Source organism: Enhydra lutris, unplaced genomic scaffold (genome assembly GCF_002288905.1).
Source record: "Enhydra lutris kenyoni isolate GAN:26980312 unplaced genomic scaffold, ASM228890v2 scaffoldscaffold25, whole genome shotgun sequence".
NCBI classification, from domain to species: Eukaryota; Metazoa; Chordata; class Mammalia; order Carnivora; family Mustelidae; genus Enhydra; species Enhydra lutris.
Window position 1 is genome coordinate 9,276,079 of NW_019154109.1, and position 16,824 is coordinate 9,292,902.

A 16,824-nucleotide genomic window follows, 5' to 3' on the forward strand; every position below is an offset into this window, starting at 1 on the left:
AAGGAGAGGGACTGAAATGTCCAAATATAATTGTGCCTAAAATATATATATATTATTATATATATTATATTATATATAAGTATGTATATAGATATATATCTATATAGGTTAGGTATATAGATTTATCAATATCTATAGATAGCTATATCTATATATCTAGATCTATATATATCAAGATAAATTTTTTTACATAAAAAAATGTTTTTACATAAACATTTAGGATTGTGTTCTCTTGATTAATTGACTTCGTCTCATGATGAAATAACCTTCTTTATCCCTGGTAATATTCGTGGCTCTGAAATCTACTTCGTCTGATATCAATACAGACCACTCCAGCTTTCTTTTGATTACCAGGAGCATGATATTTATAAATCCATCCTTTTACTTTTAGGCTAGGTTTGTCTTTATATTTAAAACTCATTTCCTGTAGACAGCAAATAGTTGGATCTTGTTTATTTTAAAATCCAATTGGATAATCTCTGCCCTTTAGTTGGGTTATTTAGATCATTTGCATTTAATGTGATTATTGATATAATTAGATTTTAAGTCTATCATCTTTCTATTTTTTTGTCCGTCCTTTCTGTTCTGTGTTCCTTCTCCCCCCTCCCCCGCCCCATCTTATTTTGGATTAATTGAATATATTTTATGATCCCATTGTATTTCATTTGTTGTCAGCCCCTCCACATGTGCCAAAGGCAGGGCCAGTCCCCAGCTGTCCTGTTCCACTCTGGCTACATTTGAGACAGCCTCTCCACCTTCCACAGACTTCCTTCCAAGCTCTAGAAGCCAGAAGTGTTGGCCCAGGCTGTCAGTGATTCATCTCTGCTAGACAGCCGCCTCTCACAGGAGCTGCCCCAAGGCCTATCTGACCAGCTCAGGCCAACCCACAGAGCTTGTTTCCAGTCTGGCAGAGCGGAGAGTCTTCCCAACCTGAGATCCTGGCTCTGAGGAGGGGCAGAGCTCTAGAACATATTTCTCTAGAAATCCTTACGTTTTGGAGACCTTTCCCAGCTGTTCATCACAGCCCCACCTCCTCCTTCTACCTGCGAAACAGTGGTTGCCTGAGATGGCCTCTGGCTGGGCCAGGTCAGTCCTGAGTTTCTGAGGAGGCAGCTTTATATGTGTCATGGTGAGAGAGTTGTTTGTGTCTTACCCTGGAGACCACACTGCCCTGGGTAACTGGTCTTGCCTGGAGAGGGGCAGATGAGAGATGGGGGATTGTGGATCAGAAACATCTTTTGTGATTCTCTAGTCTGATGAGAAGGGGACAGTTAGAAGGTAAACTCCCCTGTGGCTGAGTCAGACCTGGCAGGAGCTGTTTAGGACCCGTGCCTCTTGGTCTGGGCTAATTTCACTGCATTCAGTGTTTTTAAGTGGAAGGGCCCTGTCAAAGCTCTTAGGCTAGCAGCCAAACAACAGAAGTGCTGTGTGGGCTAGAACACGCGAGAAAGCGAATCTCCTGTGAGCCCACCCTAAGAGGTGTGTAGCCGCTCACCTTTTATGACAGGAAGTCGTCTGGGGAGAAACTGAGCTCTTCGCTCTGCACAGCTGGTTTAATGCTGTAAAATGAAGCTCTCAGGATGGAGAGTGGAATTCTTAAGGTTCAACACCACCACCGCCCCCCCCCCCACCACCAAGAGGACATCTGGGAAAGGTTGCCTCTGACAAGCATGGGGAAGGTGGAGGCCGTCCTGTCGGGATTGGTGAACATGTGTCAGGAAGAGGGGAGGACCTGGGGGGTTTTGACAGGCAGAGAAAACAGCAAAACAAACCACAAGAGGGCAGGGCAGCTGCCAGGAACGTGAAACAAATTCCGCGCAGCTGAAGGAGAGAAGCTGTCTTGTGGCTGGAGGTGGGTGTGAATGGACTGCTGGCTGGGCCTGGGTCCAGAAGGGCCTTGAAGACCTGCTCTAGAGTTTGGAACCTCACTGCAGGCACTGCAGGAGAGTTGTTGGATGAAGGACAACGATTGTCATGGAAAGCTGTCGGATATAGGCGCTCTGGGTTTGAAATCAGATCCTACCCTTTACTTGCTCTGTGACCTTGGGCAAATGAACCACTCTGAGCCTCAGTTTACTCATCTGCAAAATATCTCCTTGCAGGGCTGTGCCGATCTGGTGAGATCAGAAAATGTATAAGAACTTGGCAATTCTAATATAACTTCTTATTTCCTGCTGTTCTATTAGACTGTGTGGTGAGAGACAGAAACCATGTCTTATCCAGGCCTCAATCCAAACTCCTAGTTTAGTACTTGTCATGTAGAAGGTGCCTGGTAAATATTTCTTAAATGAAAGGACGAAAGAATAAGCAACTAGAGCTGGGCAAGAGTAAGGAATATAGTGCAGTAATACTCAGTAAATATTAGTTGAAATTTGAATAGAAGGTTTTATAATAGAATAGCCCTGATCAGATCTTCGTACAGAAGGGTGACTTTGGCAACAAGGGGACGGGGAGTTTGGAGAAGGCTGAGATGGAAACAAAGGAAACTACTAGAAAGCTTTGCAATAATCTGCATTCATGGCATTCGTTGCGAGGACCTATTCATGGTGAAGGAGCAGGGGGAGGGGAAGCAGGGAATAACGAGCTCCGTTTCGGGCTTGTTGCCCGCAAGGCTTCAGAGGGGAGCCCCGGGTACTCGGGTACTCGGTGAGCTGTGGCTGGAGCTAGATGTAGTTCCACCTGGGGCTACCTGGAGGGAGAGGGTTCTGAGGCACGAGTCTGTGAGGTAGGATGGACACCACTGGCAGACATCAGACTAAGCTCCTGGGCTGGGGGTGTGGGGTGCCAAGACCAGAAGACAGTCAGTGGCTGGACCCTGGAAAATCCCAATAAGCTGATGGGAAGACAGGACATAGGCAGACTGGGAAAGCAGATCCTGCTTGGTTTGTGATGGCCTGTGATTTCAGGCAGGATGGTACTATGGGAGCAATCACGTACTATTATGGAGTGTTCCAGAACTGGGTTCTGGGGTCAGACCTGCTGGGTTCATTTGGCTCCACCATGAACCAGCATGTACGACTATGTGCAGATTGCTTAACCTGCCCAAACCTCCTTCTCCTTTCTGTAAGAGAGAGAGAAGAACTGTAGCTTCCTCATCAGTTGGTTGTAGGGATTAAATGAAAGGATACACGATGCTAGTCGTACGAGGCCTGCACGTACCGGCTAAGAATAATTTCAAACTCTGTTTCAGGGGTTGAGGGGCACGTCACCCCGGTTTTCAGCCTCTGAATATGTTGGTAGGTCACAAGCCCCCCCCCCATCTGACCTCCACCCCGACACCCTGCAGCCGGACAGCGGGGGAATCCTTGGGTGCTGAGCAGCTCCAGACGCCGAATCAAGCCGGAGTTGGAGCTGGGATAGAGTAGCAGCTCCTGGCTCCCGGTCTTGTGATACTGCTTTTCTGGAGCACGTGGAACCACGCGGTGGATCAAATGAGGGGTTCTGGGCACATGTCAGGATCACATCTGAGAAAGGAAGAAAGCTTAAAATAGTGTCTTTCATCATCTGAAACTTTGAGCCAAGAAAGTCACCCACTTCACCATCTCAGTGGGGCTTCCGGAACCCCAGCACGATGCCTTGGATTTAAGGCTCACGAGGCTTAGGCTGCAGCCGGAGGTCCCGACGCCTCTTCCCCGGCTCAGGGACAAGAACAGCCAGTCCCTGTTTTTTGTGTGTTCCCCGCCAGTGGCTCCTGCGTTCCCCTGCCCCTTCTCCCCCTCTCCCAGGTTCTCAGTGCTGATTCTTCATAGGGAAGAGGTGCTGACGGGGTAATTAGACACTGAAAGGAATCCAGTCTTCCTCTCTTAAGGCCCCTGGAGCTTCAGTCTAGATTTTTCCTCCTGGAGGCTGGCTAACTTATTGTATTGTGTTTGATCCTTGCAGATTTCTTCGAATCCCAGGGTCCTCACCAACACAGTCTCTGTGTTGCTGACTTCTTACTCATGGCTCCCTTGCAGGCCTGGAGTCATTGGCAGGTGGAGCGGGGTGGGGGAAAAGCACTAACTTGGAGGGAAGAGACTTGGGAAGCAGGAACTGTGATGGAACCTGTTACTTCCCTCACTTTCCTATCTGTAAAATGGGTATAACAACCTGCTTTCAAGGTTCTAGAGCTGGCCAAGCAGTGAATGGTAAAAAGACTTCCAGAAGCCCTATTCAGACAGCAGCAAATATGCATAATATTTGGAATGGCATGTAGCAGCACCCTAAAAGAACACAGTGTCACTTAGAACTTCTCCAAACCAGGTCTCGCAGCTGGTGTGTTGCGCACAAGAAGAGAGGCATGCTGACTCCTGGGGCACTTTGGCTTGGGGTTCAAAGAGGTTGTCACCTGCTGTCTCTTAGGATTGTGCCTTTTGAATGCGTGGCATTGCAATTGCTTTGCAGAGGTCCCTGCGTGACTCCAAGGACACAGTGTGGTCCCAAAGAATCTGGGGCCCGTTTTTTTCTTAAGTATTGGATTCCCACAGAGCCAGGAGGTTCCTTTGATAAAGAGAAGTGGGTTTCTTTGCTGGCTGGACAAAACAGGTAGGCTACTGAGGGCCCGAGGCTCATGCAGAGGCCCCCTCCCTGCAGCGTTCATCAGTCAGCATTGGATTTGGAGGTACTGGTGAGGCTAATACCAGATTCTTTTGCCTGAACTGCTGTCTCTGGGGACATCTCTCCCTCACCCCCAAAAAACTAGCACTAAAATACTCATTTGAAGGAAAGATTGTTCCAGACCAAGCCAGAGGTTCTTCAACCCTATAAGTGGTGAGCTCTTCCTCCCAAAACACCCAGTAGCTCACTGTAGCCCACCCCCAGCTGCTTACCTGCACTTCCTGCTGGTGTGGACCCTTCTCCTAAGCCCAGGGTGGCGGGCAGCTCTCAGCTGTCTTGTGCTCCTACCTGCCAGGCGTTCACAGGCTTCTGGGAGAAAGACTGTGTGGGAGGATGGAGCCAAATTGGGCTGCAGTTTGAAACCCTCCTGAGCACTGACAGATTTGGCTAAGGTGGGGGAGGGAGGGAGTTCCTCATAAAAATAACAAGAGCTTAAAATGGAGCGGGCAGCTTGGTATCTGGGGCTGAGTCTAGCCCTCTGGCCAGCTTGTGCTTCCCTCGGACTGGAGTATTCCAGACCTGCAAGGAAGAGCCACGCAAACCCGGAGAGAGTCCTGATAACCCCTCTTAGCCACTCTCTGGGACACACCAGTGTCCACAGGGCATCATCCTCTGAGAACGGTGCCCCTGACCTTGCCTTACTGGTCATGGGACTCCAGGCCCCCCTCTACTGAAAGATGGCAGAGTGCACACCAGAACAGTCCCATTTCTGTGGAGAGACTGTAGTTCCAAGAGGCTAAAAGCATGGGCCCTGGAGTTGCACAGGCCTGGGTCTGAGTCCCAGGACACATATCTTCCTTGTAGGACCCTGAGCCTCAGTTTCCCCACCCATAAAATGGGAATAATATTCTCTACCTCAAGGCGCTGGGCAAGTTAAATGACCAGGCACAGGAGTTATGCAAGCAAGGGTACCTCTAGCTGCTATTGCTGTGCAGACCTGGGCCGAAAGGTTATGGGAATATCACCCTAATTGCTTGGAGGGCTAAACCCTGGTCGAGGAAGGTGTTCCTTCATCCAGTCTGATGGGGACATGTAATGAGCCGTCTTTGATAGGAATGACAGGAACTGGCAAAGACCCCCTCCTGGCCAGACTGTCAGGAAAATGTACAGATAACCTGGGTTATTTGGTGTGTGCAGGCTCCTTTGGTATCCTGAGTCTTCCCTAGGGCCAAGTTCTGCCTGTGGGAGGAAGGGGAGGCTTGCGCTCCAGGTTGCCATAACTTTGCATATGATTTGCATATGTTTGTGGGGCCCTGCAGTTTCTTCTCGCATTTCCAAGTTAAAATATTGCTGCTTCTCCAGGCAGACCAGATATTGATTTTCTTCTTCTCCGGTTACTTCTCCAACCACTCTGATTGACCGGGCTTTTTGTGAATGGGGGATGTGAGAGTGGATGAGGAGGAGGATGGGAGGAAGGGAGGAGAGACGCCGAGGACCTTAGAGCCCTTTCTACTCCTCGAACATGAGCCATCATGGGTGACGAGAAGGAGCTGTTTCCAGAGGCATGAAGAAAGGCCATAGGGAATTTTCTCCCTCGCGCGCGTCCCGGTCTGTTCCTTCCCGGCATCCCTAACCTGACCTCTGGTGCCCCAGGCCCACCTGTCCCTGGGATCCAGGGCCACCCAGGGAGGCGGGGAGGCGCAGGCCAGGGGTGGGCGGGGGGAGGGGCGCCGCGACAGCCCAGCCGGGCTTTGGGGAACCTTGCGAGAGGAAGTGGCTTCCGACTCCTCTGCGCGCAGGGCGAGGGGCAGGAAAGGCGCGGGCAGGCGGGGGAGGTGTCGAGATGGCGTTCTGCGCGCCGGGCGGAGGGGACGAAACCGCAGATGCCGAGTAAGCCGGGGAGCGCCGCGCGCGAGGCGGGCGCCCACGTCCCACCCGGGAGCTTGCAGCCCGGGCGGCACGCGGAGAAGGGCGCAGGTTACCCCCCCACCCGAGCCGCTCGGGGCCCAGCCTGAGAGCCCAGGCGGCGGGTGCCGGCTGCGCCTGGCCGGGTGACAGCGCCCCCCCCCCCCCAGCCCGCTGCGGGGCTGGGAGCTCACGCCGGTGGATCTTGGGGCGGGGATCCCCTACTCCCTCGGCCGCCGCAGGAGCCCGGCCGGTGACACGCGCCCTGTGCCTCGCGGGGCCCCGGGCTAGATGACGGTGGACAGCAGCATGAGTAGTGGGTACTGCAGCCTGGAGGAGGAACTGGAGGATTGCTTCTTCACTGCCAAGACCACCTTCTTCAGAAATGTGCAGAGCAAACATCCTTCCAAGGTAAACATCATGATCCAATGCAAAAGCCTTTCACTGCGGGCTTAGGGGGTAGGGGCCAGAGAGAATCACTTCCGTGGTCCAGGAGGGAAACCTCCATCCTGGCCAACAGGCAAGGCCATGTGTTATCAGAATGGGTGGCCAGTTGCCCTGGGACCCTCTTGAACTTGTGGGCTAAGTGGACCAAAGGTTGGATCTGGAGCCCTACTGGGACCACCAGCAAACCCTCTTCTCTTTTTAATGCCCTTTTCAGTATTTCCTGGCCCTGGACCTTTTCAAAATGGCTATGACTTGGCGACAGTGCTTGGCTCAGTCTGGTGACATGATCACCTGTGCCTGGGAAGGTGACAGGCCAACTGCTCTGTGTCAAACCCCCCCCCCCCCCCACCCGCCAACCCAAACCTGAGCTTTGAAGCTCTGGGTGGAAAATGGATGGCACCCAGTAGGGTAAACACTCATACGTCGAAACTTCCGTATTGTGAGTGGCCAGAAACCATCTTAAAACACAGTTGTAGCGACTTTGCAGAAGTGTAGGGAGTTTTTAGAAGCAAACTAAACCTTCTCTAAGTCTCTGTCCTGCTACCATTTTAACTTACTGACTTTGTTGGGGTCACCTGAAGGGGGTCGTATGTGCTTCCTGTAGCAACTCTGGGCACCCCGCATGCCTGAGTCCCTGGCCACACCCTCCCGGCAGCTACCGATCACGGATCTGCCACATCCTTGGTGGGAGCTGTGGAAGAGCTCTGTTTGTTTGTTTGTTGTCCTATTTAGATGAGAGGGTTCCAAGCCAAGGGGAGAGATTGCCTAACAGGGACTGCTCACAGACAGAAGTGAGCTGCTAAGTTTCACAGGTGTGTGCACACTCATCAATTTAGCGGTCCTACATGGGTAGATTCACCAGAAACTTCCCCAGGCCTGACTCTGGGGCCTCCTTCCTGACTAAATCATTGCCCGTAGGCCCTGCACTTCCCGGGTTCTGACATTACACCAATGTACTGGACCTTTCGGTTGTGAGAGGATGCCCAAGAACCAGAGGAAAGTTTTGATATTGGTGTTTGAAGGAATCAACTAAAACGGACCCCTGGAACCAGCCCCTGCTATCTGGGGTACCCTGTGATGAGGCTGGGGAGCAGGGCTGGTTCTGGGGGGGGCTGGGGGGCAGGAGTAGGGCATGGCTGCCAAGGGGTGGTGCCCTGCTCTCTGTTGGGGTTCTTGCCTCATGGTGTGGACAGCCCCTCACCCCTCACCCCACAGGCACTCCGGCTGTCTGGGGTCTTTAGACCAGTGGTTATCAGCCTTAGCTGCACCCTGGAATTAGCCGGGGAGCTTTAGAAAATGTGGGTACCTTCCACAAGTAGAGAGTCTGACTTACTTTGGCTTAGGGTACGGCCTGAGCATCAGGATTTTGAAAAGCTCCCCGGTCCTTCTGATATGCAGCTAAGGTCAGACCATGGCTCTAGAGAGTTTTGCTGCTGCCTGGGGAGGAAATGGTTCCTGTTTTGAAAAGGGAGTTTAGCTGCGGTGCTCACTGCCAGCCAGGCTGCGAGCCCTCGGTCCCAGAAGGTGGGCTTTTGGCAGGATGGGGTGCACGAAAGGGCCCTGCAAAGCTGGGGTTTCTTTTCCTTGGCAAAGGAAAACGGTAGCTGTGTCTGGTACTTCTTGGGAGAGATAGAAATATCTTGTAAGAAAACATGCTGGGGTGGGGTTGGGGATGGTGGGTGACTTGTTCCTCGGCCCAGACAGCCTTCTGTCCTCCTCCTCGCCTCCCAAAGCGTTGCTCCTGAAAATACTCCTTTGGTTTGGTGCCCACGTCAGCTCTTTCTTTACTCTGTCTAAATCTTGAATCCATGCCCTGAGGTGAGGTCTCTGCCTACCTCATTTGCCCCAGCACAGAAGCCCTCAACGGGCAGGAATCCCTTCTAAGAAACTTATCTGTTGGACCCTGCACGGGGTGATGAGGCTGAGTGCTCCTGAAGGGAAAGGATGGTGGGCATAGCCCCTCTGAGCTTGGCCTTTGTCGAGCCCCTGGCTGAGGAGATCCGGGCCGGACAGCAGTGCTTCTCAGCCCAGGCTTGCTTTTCAACGCCAACCAATCCGGGGAGTGAGGCCTGGGGGGTGAAGGGGTGTGTGCCTGACTCGGGAGCTGGGGAAGCTTCATCCAAATGTTTCTGTCTTTCATCCTTTGAAGGGTCGTTCTGCCTTTAATCACGTTTTCAGTTCCGTCTTCTCCCCTGCAGCCGCTACTGGAGGGGGGTTTCGGAGAAACCTCCTGTGCTATCACGATCCCTTTCTGATCCCTAAGAAGGATGCTTCCTTCCTCCCCGAAGACAGGTCATGTCCGAGCTCCTAAGGGAATTAATTCCTCTTTCCTGTCTCCAAGGAAAGGCGTCTGTGTGTTTCCTGGTCGCGGAGAGACTAGGGCCCCCATCCCAGCAACGCCCGTCAAGACGGTGGCTATAAATAGCCTTGTCAGAACGACCTGAGGCCTGGTGGGGCCCAAGCTGATTTTCCTGGTGCTGCCACCTGGGAGCTGTCACTGGCCCCGCCTCCAAGGAGTTCCCCTCTCCAGCCCCTTCGGTGGGAGGTTGGGGGGTGAGAAAGGAGGTGCCAGAAGGTGAGGAGATGGCAGCGGAGAAGGGGGACTGTGCCCTGGGCCCTTACAGAAAGTGACAGATGTGTGGGGTCCTGTGGCTTGTCTGAGGTGACAGGGACAGCAGGCGGCTTCAGGGGGCTGAGGCAGCAATGGCAGGTACTTCCCCTTCGCGTGAGGGCACTTAGATCACGTTGCCGTGGGGTTCCTGTGTCCAAACGGGGCTCCTGGGGGCTTGGGGGACAACGGACCTGCATGGCTGGTGGTGTCTTGGGGCTGCAACCCAGCAGGCTGGGGCAGCCTGCAGCCCAGGTGGGGGTCTGTCCCAGGTCACGCAGCAAGTTTAGGATGGAGCCAGGGTTAGACTCCACACCGCTTGCCTCCTGACCCAGAGATTTTTCTGGGTTAGTCCGACTAAAGGCAGCATGTGGACTTTTGCAGGGCTGGCGACAGTGAGGCCACGCCCTCTGGCCATCCCCACCATCTGCTTCTTTATTCCTGTCTGGGGTCTGACCCTGGAAGTGAGGCCAACTTTGGCCCCATCGGTCTTCCCAATGCCCTCAGGCGGTGGCAGCTTGGGTTTTGGCCTCTGAGCTCTCCTCTCGTCTCCAGGAGCCCAGGACTCCGGAGCCACCCAGAGCTTCAGGGTGGGTCCCCTGAGAACACAGGACGCCTGCTTCTTGTAGAATGTCAGAGCTGAAAAGGATCCGTTTGGTCTAGTGCCCTCCTCTGCAGATGGAGAAACTGAGGCCCAGAGAGGTGGGAAGGCTGCACCAGGCCACATGTGCGTCAGGCGGAGCCAGGACTCACCCCCTTCTGGGGCTTCTTGTCACATGCTCTTCTTGGTCCTCTTCACCCAGTGGGTGACCCCAGACCAGCCATGGTCCTTGTCCTCCCAGAGCCTTCTACAGAATGGAAAGACCCAGACAACTTCAGGCTCCGTTCCATAAGGCACGCTAGTCAAGGACACACTGACTCTCCATTTAACTAGCAGGGGGTTCCCTGTCATCAGTTCCAAAATCTTACAACTTTAGTCATTTGAAAAGTTCTTTTGGGTGTCTAGCCCTAAATCCCACTTGCTGGATATTCCTCCTCATGGGTGTTTTCTTTGTGGATATGGAGGACAGAAGGTTGACTCTCTCTCTGGTTAAACATCCTTCAGCGCACGTGGAACACGCTCCCATCTCCCCGGCACTCCCGCCCCCAGGTTTTCTCTGTGTTGACACCATTGATTCTTGAAAAACTCGAGACAGATGCAAAGAGGAAGGGGGTTTCAGGGGTCAGAGTAGAAGCCACCTCTGGTTCTGTTCCTGCACGTGTCTGGCCATCAGCCCCTCCCTGGCAGGGCCTCTGTGGCACAACGGGGATGTCAGCCAACCCTGATGGCCCTGGGACGGCTCAGGGAAATACCATCTCTCCCCCAAAGCAGGCACACCCAGGCCTCAGGCACAGCTCCTGCCCCTGCCCTTCTAGGCCTGAGAGAAAAGCATACTTAAAAGACATGAGTTCCAAATTTGAGCAGTAGAAATAACTTAAGAATCTTTGGAAGTGTTGGGATAGCTCACATTTTTAGGTGTTATCTCAGGAGCCTGCACAGAACAAGATGAATATCCAAAGATGCTTCATGCCGGCCCAGCCCCAGGATGGCCTTCCTTTTAGGCTGCAGGCTGTCTCCCCCTCCATTGGCGTTCACCGCCCACCGCCGTCTCTGGCCCTCCCTGGGGTTGGCTTTTCTCTAGTGCAGACGGTAAACCCGGGAAGACACAACTCGCATCCCCTTCGGGGGCGACGCAGCACCAAGCACTGGGTTCAAAAGCGGACTTGTGAGTGCAGGTTGGCTGTAGTGGCTCTGTCTTCTCTCTCGCATCTTGTATCATCAGGATGGATGAGAGGTTATGACAAATAACCCCCTCTTTTTTTCAGTCCTGGAACATAAGAGCAAGTTATTTCCCCCTTTAAGTCAAGTTACATTGGCAGGTGGGGGCTCCGGTTAACACATGGGAGGTTTTCGTGGGCCAGGCCTGAAATGGAGTCTTCTATAGCCACACGCCATTGGCCAGAACTGGGTCACGTGGTCACACCTAACCACAAGGGAGGTTGGGAGATGCAGTGCAGCTGTGAGCCCAGGTGGCCGAGGAAGCAGGTCGTGGTGAGGGCATTTCTCTGGCGCTGTCACCAAGCCTTCCTGCCCGCTTCTTTGCCTGAGGCCCACTTTTGGAAGCTCTGCTCATACTTTCTCGGAAATGGGCCGAAACTCTCCTCCGTGGGTCACCGAGCATCTGGGGCTCCCGGGATGAGGTCCTGTCTTTCCCAGCCACACTGGCAGCACCTTGAGCACAGACGCTCGCCTCACTCGGCACTTCTCGGTGCCTCCGTAGCATCCGAAGCCTCCAGCGATGCGGTGGGTGGTCCAGCCTCGTCCTTCAGACGCACCCTCGGGATCGCTGTTTGAAAATGGAGACTCAGGGACCCTGTCTCAGACTTACTGGGTCCTGCACCTTTGGAGGTTGGACCCTCAAATATTTAATTTGGGCTGAAGTCAGGGAACCCCCTGTTTAGAAATACTTAATAATTTCCATTAAAATACGAGATGGCATTTGTCACAGATTCCAGATGGGTTCCTAGGCTGGAAGTTGAAGCCAGAAGCTACAGAGATTTGTCCGTGCTCACACAGCTAAGTAGAGACAGAACTAAGGCCTCAGGGCCCCTGGGTCCCTGTTACCCTCACCATGGCCCACTGAGTGAGGCTGTCGGAGTGGTGGCCCTTTGCCACGGTGAGCAGCCCGTGGTGTGGAAGCACCAGATCCTCGAGCCGAGACCTGGCTGGTCACGGCAGCGGCAGCTGTTAACTGAGGGGCCGTGGTCCAGCCGCGTCATCTCTCCAGACTGGGGTCGCCATCGTCCTTTCAGCAAGAACACTTGTGAGAGGAGCCTGTCTTGATTTTCTTCCCTGAGGATCCCTCCTCTGTGGGAGCAGATCCCTTCTCACCACCTTTTTACGGAGCCGGTGGGGAGTTTAGATACAGTCTACTGGGTTCTAAGCTGTAAGGATTTCCGCAGGGAGGGGTCAGGAGAAGGACCTGCCTAGCTGGCACACGTCCCCTCCTCTAGGACTATTTGGGATTTAACTCAAACACCGCTGTGTTCCAGAAGCCTACCCTCCAACCCACCCCTCCCTGTTCCACCAGGCTTGACCATTTATCCTGACTTAGCTGGCTTTTCCCTATAAAGCAATTCCAGTTACAGTTTGGGGCACATGCAACATCCATCCCCCCAAGCAGTTTAAGGAGAAAGGAAGAAAGATCCCACACTAGAAGCAAAGCCTGGATTCCAGCTCTTAGTTCACAATACCAGGTTGGACTCTGGATCCAGCTCCCAGCCCATGAGCTGGAAAGGGTGGCCCCACTGGCTCAGCCTGGGTGCCCAGGAGCCTGGGTTCCCTTCTTCCTTCCACTCCAACTCTCCAGGTAACCCACATCTGTGCATCTGGCTTTGGGATCCTTCTGTATGGAGGACCCAGATCCGTCCTCCTCCAGAGCCTCAGTTTCCTCTTCTCGATGGCTCAATCTACTCATAAAAGAACATGGGGACACTGGCCTGACCTAGCATATTCCCTGGGGACAAGAGGATGAGCTAAATTTGCCAGGAATCAGGAGCACTAAATTTCTAGGGCCAGGAGGAAGAAGGGAGCTGTAGTGGCAGAAAACCTTGAATCACAGGGCCTGTGGCTTCTATGCACGGTGCTGTCCTGATGCCACCTCTCTTCTCTTTTCCCACCCCCACCCTGCTTAGCTTACGGCCCCCATCCTACCTCACTTCCTGGCTCTAGAATGAAATTCTCTGTAGCCTATTGGAGGTCTCGCATGCCCCTCAGATGGCTAAAATTTAGTACGTCCAGAACCAACTCAGAGTTTCTGCCTGCAAGTGATTTCTTGCTGTGTTTCTGGCCCTCCTAGTCCCCCGACCTTGAAGCCTCATGGGTCTCCCCTCCTCCCTTCACCCAGCCTGTCACTGTGGGTTCTGTCTCCTGTGCTGCGAATGTCAGGCTCTCATTTCTGCTCCCCTCAGCCCCCGCCCTGCCCTCTGTTGGGTGTTCATCACCTCTCACCTGTACATTCCAGGAAGTCACCCAACTGGCTTCCGTCCTGTTTCTTCCCCTCTTGCACATCCTGCTTATGAGTGCCAGGGGCCTATCATTCCAGTATCACAAAGCCCCTAGAGCCTTCCCTCTGCTTCCAGAGCAAAGCCCACCCTTGGACCCTATTCCTTATACAGCATCCCCAACCCTGCAGTACAAGCAAGCCATTGGCCTCAAGCAAGCCATTGTGTTTTTAGCTTTCTTATAGCACTGAGGACCTGGGGGGTGGGGAGGACAGACAGATAATACTACATCTCAGTGCTTACAGACCTGAGGCCCCAGCCGTGTTGGGCCACAGACCCTCGTCGCTCCCCTTCCCATTCGTGGAGGATTTGGATGCGGGTGGCTGGGCGGAGGGACATCCCTGTGGAAGATGCGGTCTCTGCCCAGCAGCCACGTGGCTTTCATCAGGATGTGGCGGCAGCTCCCGAGTTAGGGAGCTGGAGGGGCTGGGGTTTGGGCCTGAATAGCCTGTGCGGGTGCTGGGGGCTAGCAGGTAGCAGACTGAGAGTGACGGGGCTGCAGCCGACCCTGGAGGGGCGCAGGAAGTTAACTCAACCTGGGAGAGGCGTAGACTCCTGGAGCTGGAGGGGACTCTCAGCAGTCACTGCAGCCATTTCCCTGTTCCCAAGTGGGTGCACGAGGGATCCATCCTCGGCAGGTGAGGGGAGGCTGCATTCATTCTCTCCATCTTCCTCCCACCTGGTTTCCAGTCCTTCCTTGTCTGGGGGGCTGTGGTGTGTTGGATCCCCACCTGGTTGGATCCGTGCTCCGGGGGGTACCTCGAAAGTCAGGAGGCTACTGAGAGCCTCTGACAGACCACACAGGCAGAATCGCCCTTGCTATTAAGCCGAAAGATGGGCACACTCAATGAGGTCGTATGTGAAAGAGGGTTAGCCAAGGGCGAGGCCCCCGCCCCACATTTGTCCAACTCCAAAACACATGTTCTTTCCACTGCACCCATGGCACCTTGGGTGAGAGTCAAGTTTGAAAATCTCCACAGGAGCTCCAGCCTCCTGCCTCAAGCTCTGGTCACTGGCTCTAGGCAGCGGGGGTTCTCATTCAGCCTGCTCCTTGGTGCTGAAATCCAGGTCCCTTTTCCTGCTCTGGTCTGGGGAAATCTGGGCCCCCAGCCTCACCATTGCATCAGCTTCCAGCTGGGGAGCCCCTCCTCGTACTTCTCATCGCCTGGCTGTCGATGGTGTGAAGAGTGGCATTGGGTGGTCCCCCGGGGCTGTGATGGGGATGGCGGGCACGACCCAGGTGTGCAGGGCACTGGCCTTGCCTTGGGGCATGAGAGGCAGGTCCTCGGTAGACAGGAACGTGCGGAGAGGCGGTAGGCGTGGCCGATCACCACATTCACACACGGCGGGGAAAATGTGGGTTCCTGAGGCGAGAGTGGCAGCTGGTGGATCTGGGGTGTCTGGAGATCATGTCCACATGCGCTCACTTCTCTGTGCGCCCCAAACGCCAGCATATCTTTCCCATCCCTCATGCTGATGGGCTGAAATGTTCCGGACGAGGGGCCACATCTTGGTCATCATTGTGTCCTTGGCATGGGGCAGGGACATGAGGCAGGTTTGATAAAGGAAGAGCGGGCTTGGAGCTTCCCTCCAAACAGAGCGCCCTGAGAAGCCGCAGGGGCTCCCCGGGGGGCACAGGCACAAGCTCCTCATAGCACACGGTGTGCGAAAGCTGATCTCCGGACTGTTCTAAAGGGAAGCTGGCTGAGATTCCGGACATGGAATCAATGGATTTTTCCAGTAACTCTGAAAAGAAAAATCTCACTGAGTGAGCAGAATATGCAAGGACAACTTTCCAAACATAGAGCAGCTCTCTCTGTCCCATCTGTGATTGCTCAGCTGTTTGCCCTGGAGGATGAGAGCAGGCAGGACTGGGTCACTAAGCAACGGAGCCCTGGCACCTGCTGGCAGGATTTGGCCTGGTCCTTCCTCAAGCAGGGCCTGGCGGCAGCAGGGAGGGAAGCTCATGCCCAGGGGCTCATGTGAGGAGGTGGGAGAGCCTCCTACGACGGGTTTCTCCGGCTGCCTTTCCGCCATGGAGAGGGACAGGTTCAGGGGGAGGAACAAACACACTTCTTGTTTGTCTTCATTTCCCAGTTAAATTCTGAGCAGGGCCCCGGTTGGACAGTCCCAGTAGTCTGAGCATCCTCTGTGGGCCCAGGTGGAGTGGGAAGGGGGCATGCTGCTCAAGGGACCTAGGCCCTTAAGTGAGCCCATTATGGGGCCTGGGAACCCAGACCATGAACCTTCACCATATGTACCTCGAGAAGAATGCTCACTGCTCCAGGACTCACTCTCTCCTTCTGGGATAATAAAGGCCATTTCGAGAAATGCAGATGGGTGACGAATTTTGATGTGGGGAAGTGGGGTTCATGATTAGGGCGTGTGGAAGCATAAAGCTGGGGTCTGCTGGGAAATGGTCAGAATGTATAATAGTGGCAGTGAATTATCGGGCCTTGACGTGTGGCAGGCACTGTCCTAAGTGCTTTCCATCGAATAGTGGGGAAACTGAGGATTCAGGATTTGGGCCCAACTCTGATGCCAAAACTCCTAGCCCCTAAGCCGTACTGCTTTTCTGAAAGCTCTTTCCAGAATTTTCCTAGCTGAAACTCCGGCCATGAGGCTCGGAGGTGCCCACCAACGCAGCCCCGCGTCCGCAGCATCCATCCGGGAGGCTCTGATTATGGCGCCCTTTGCCAGGCCGTTTGGGAGCGGGAGGAAACCAAATGTCCCTGCCCCTGAGTCTTTGTGACACAGCCAGAGGACACACATTGGAGAAGACTCAGAGTTACCAACAACCCACTGAGACACGTTTCAACATCCCCTGTTGGTCCCCAGGCAGTGGCGTGGGGTGGGGTTCACAGGGTAGGCAGCACTGTGACAAGAGGACATGTGTGGGCTGCTGTAGAAGCCCCAGCATCCCTCCCCCTACCCTGGGCTTCCAAAGCCCAGGGCACAGGTGGGGTTTCCAGGGAGAGGGAGCCAAGGTGACTGCCCTCCTTTCTACAGGGCAATGCAGGCCGGTGTCCTGGCTGCTGGCACAAGTCCCTGTGAGGGTAGGCAGCACGGCCGGGCTGGGCCCTGGGTACCAGCTCCCAGGGTCCCTCTCCACTGCTGAGTCAGATGAGTCCTCTGGAGTGCTCTGTAGGGAGCTCCAGCCCAGCTGAAGCTGCACATGGTAGGAGAAGGGGCTCCTGCAGCCCGGGCGCCCACATCCCCAGCAG

General features: G+C 54.2%; 1 protein-coding gene across 2 annotated transcripts in view; it reads left to right on the forward strand.

Moving 5' to 3' along the window:
- The window catches only part of LOC111151024 (Ras association domain family member 5), a 73,196-nt gene that overhangs the window by 37,950 nt on the left and 18,422 nt on the right, over positions 1-16,824 (forward strand). Inside the window, exon 1 of one of the 2 annotated variants that reach the window (XM_022508731.1) lies at positions 6,298-6,852. The exons of the other annotated variant lie outside the window; for it this stretch is intronic. Within the exon in view, the coding sequence (XP_022364439.1) occupies positions 6,733-6,852 (120 nt within the window). The 5' untranslated portion in view covers positions 6,298-6,732. Of the gene's footprint in view, positions 1-6,297; positions 6,853-16,824 lie in introns of those variants that run through there. 2 annotated transcript variants of the gene reach the window in all.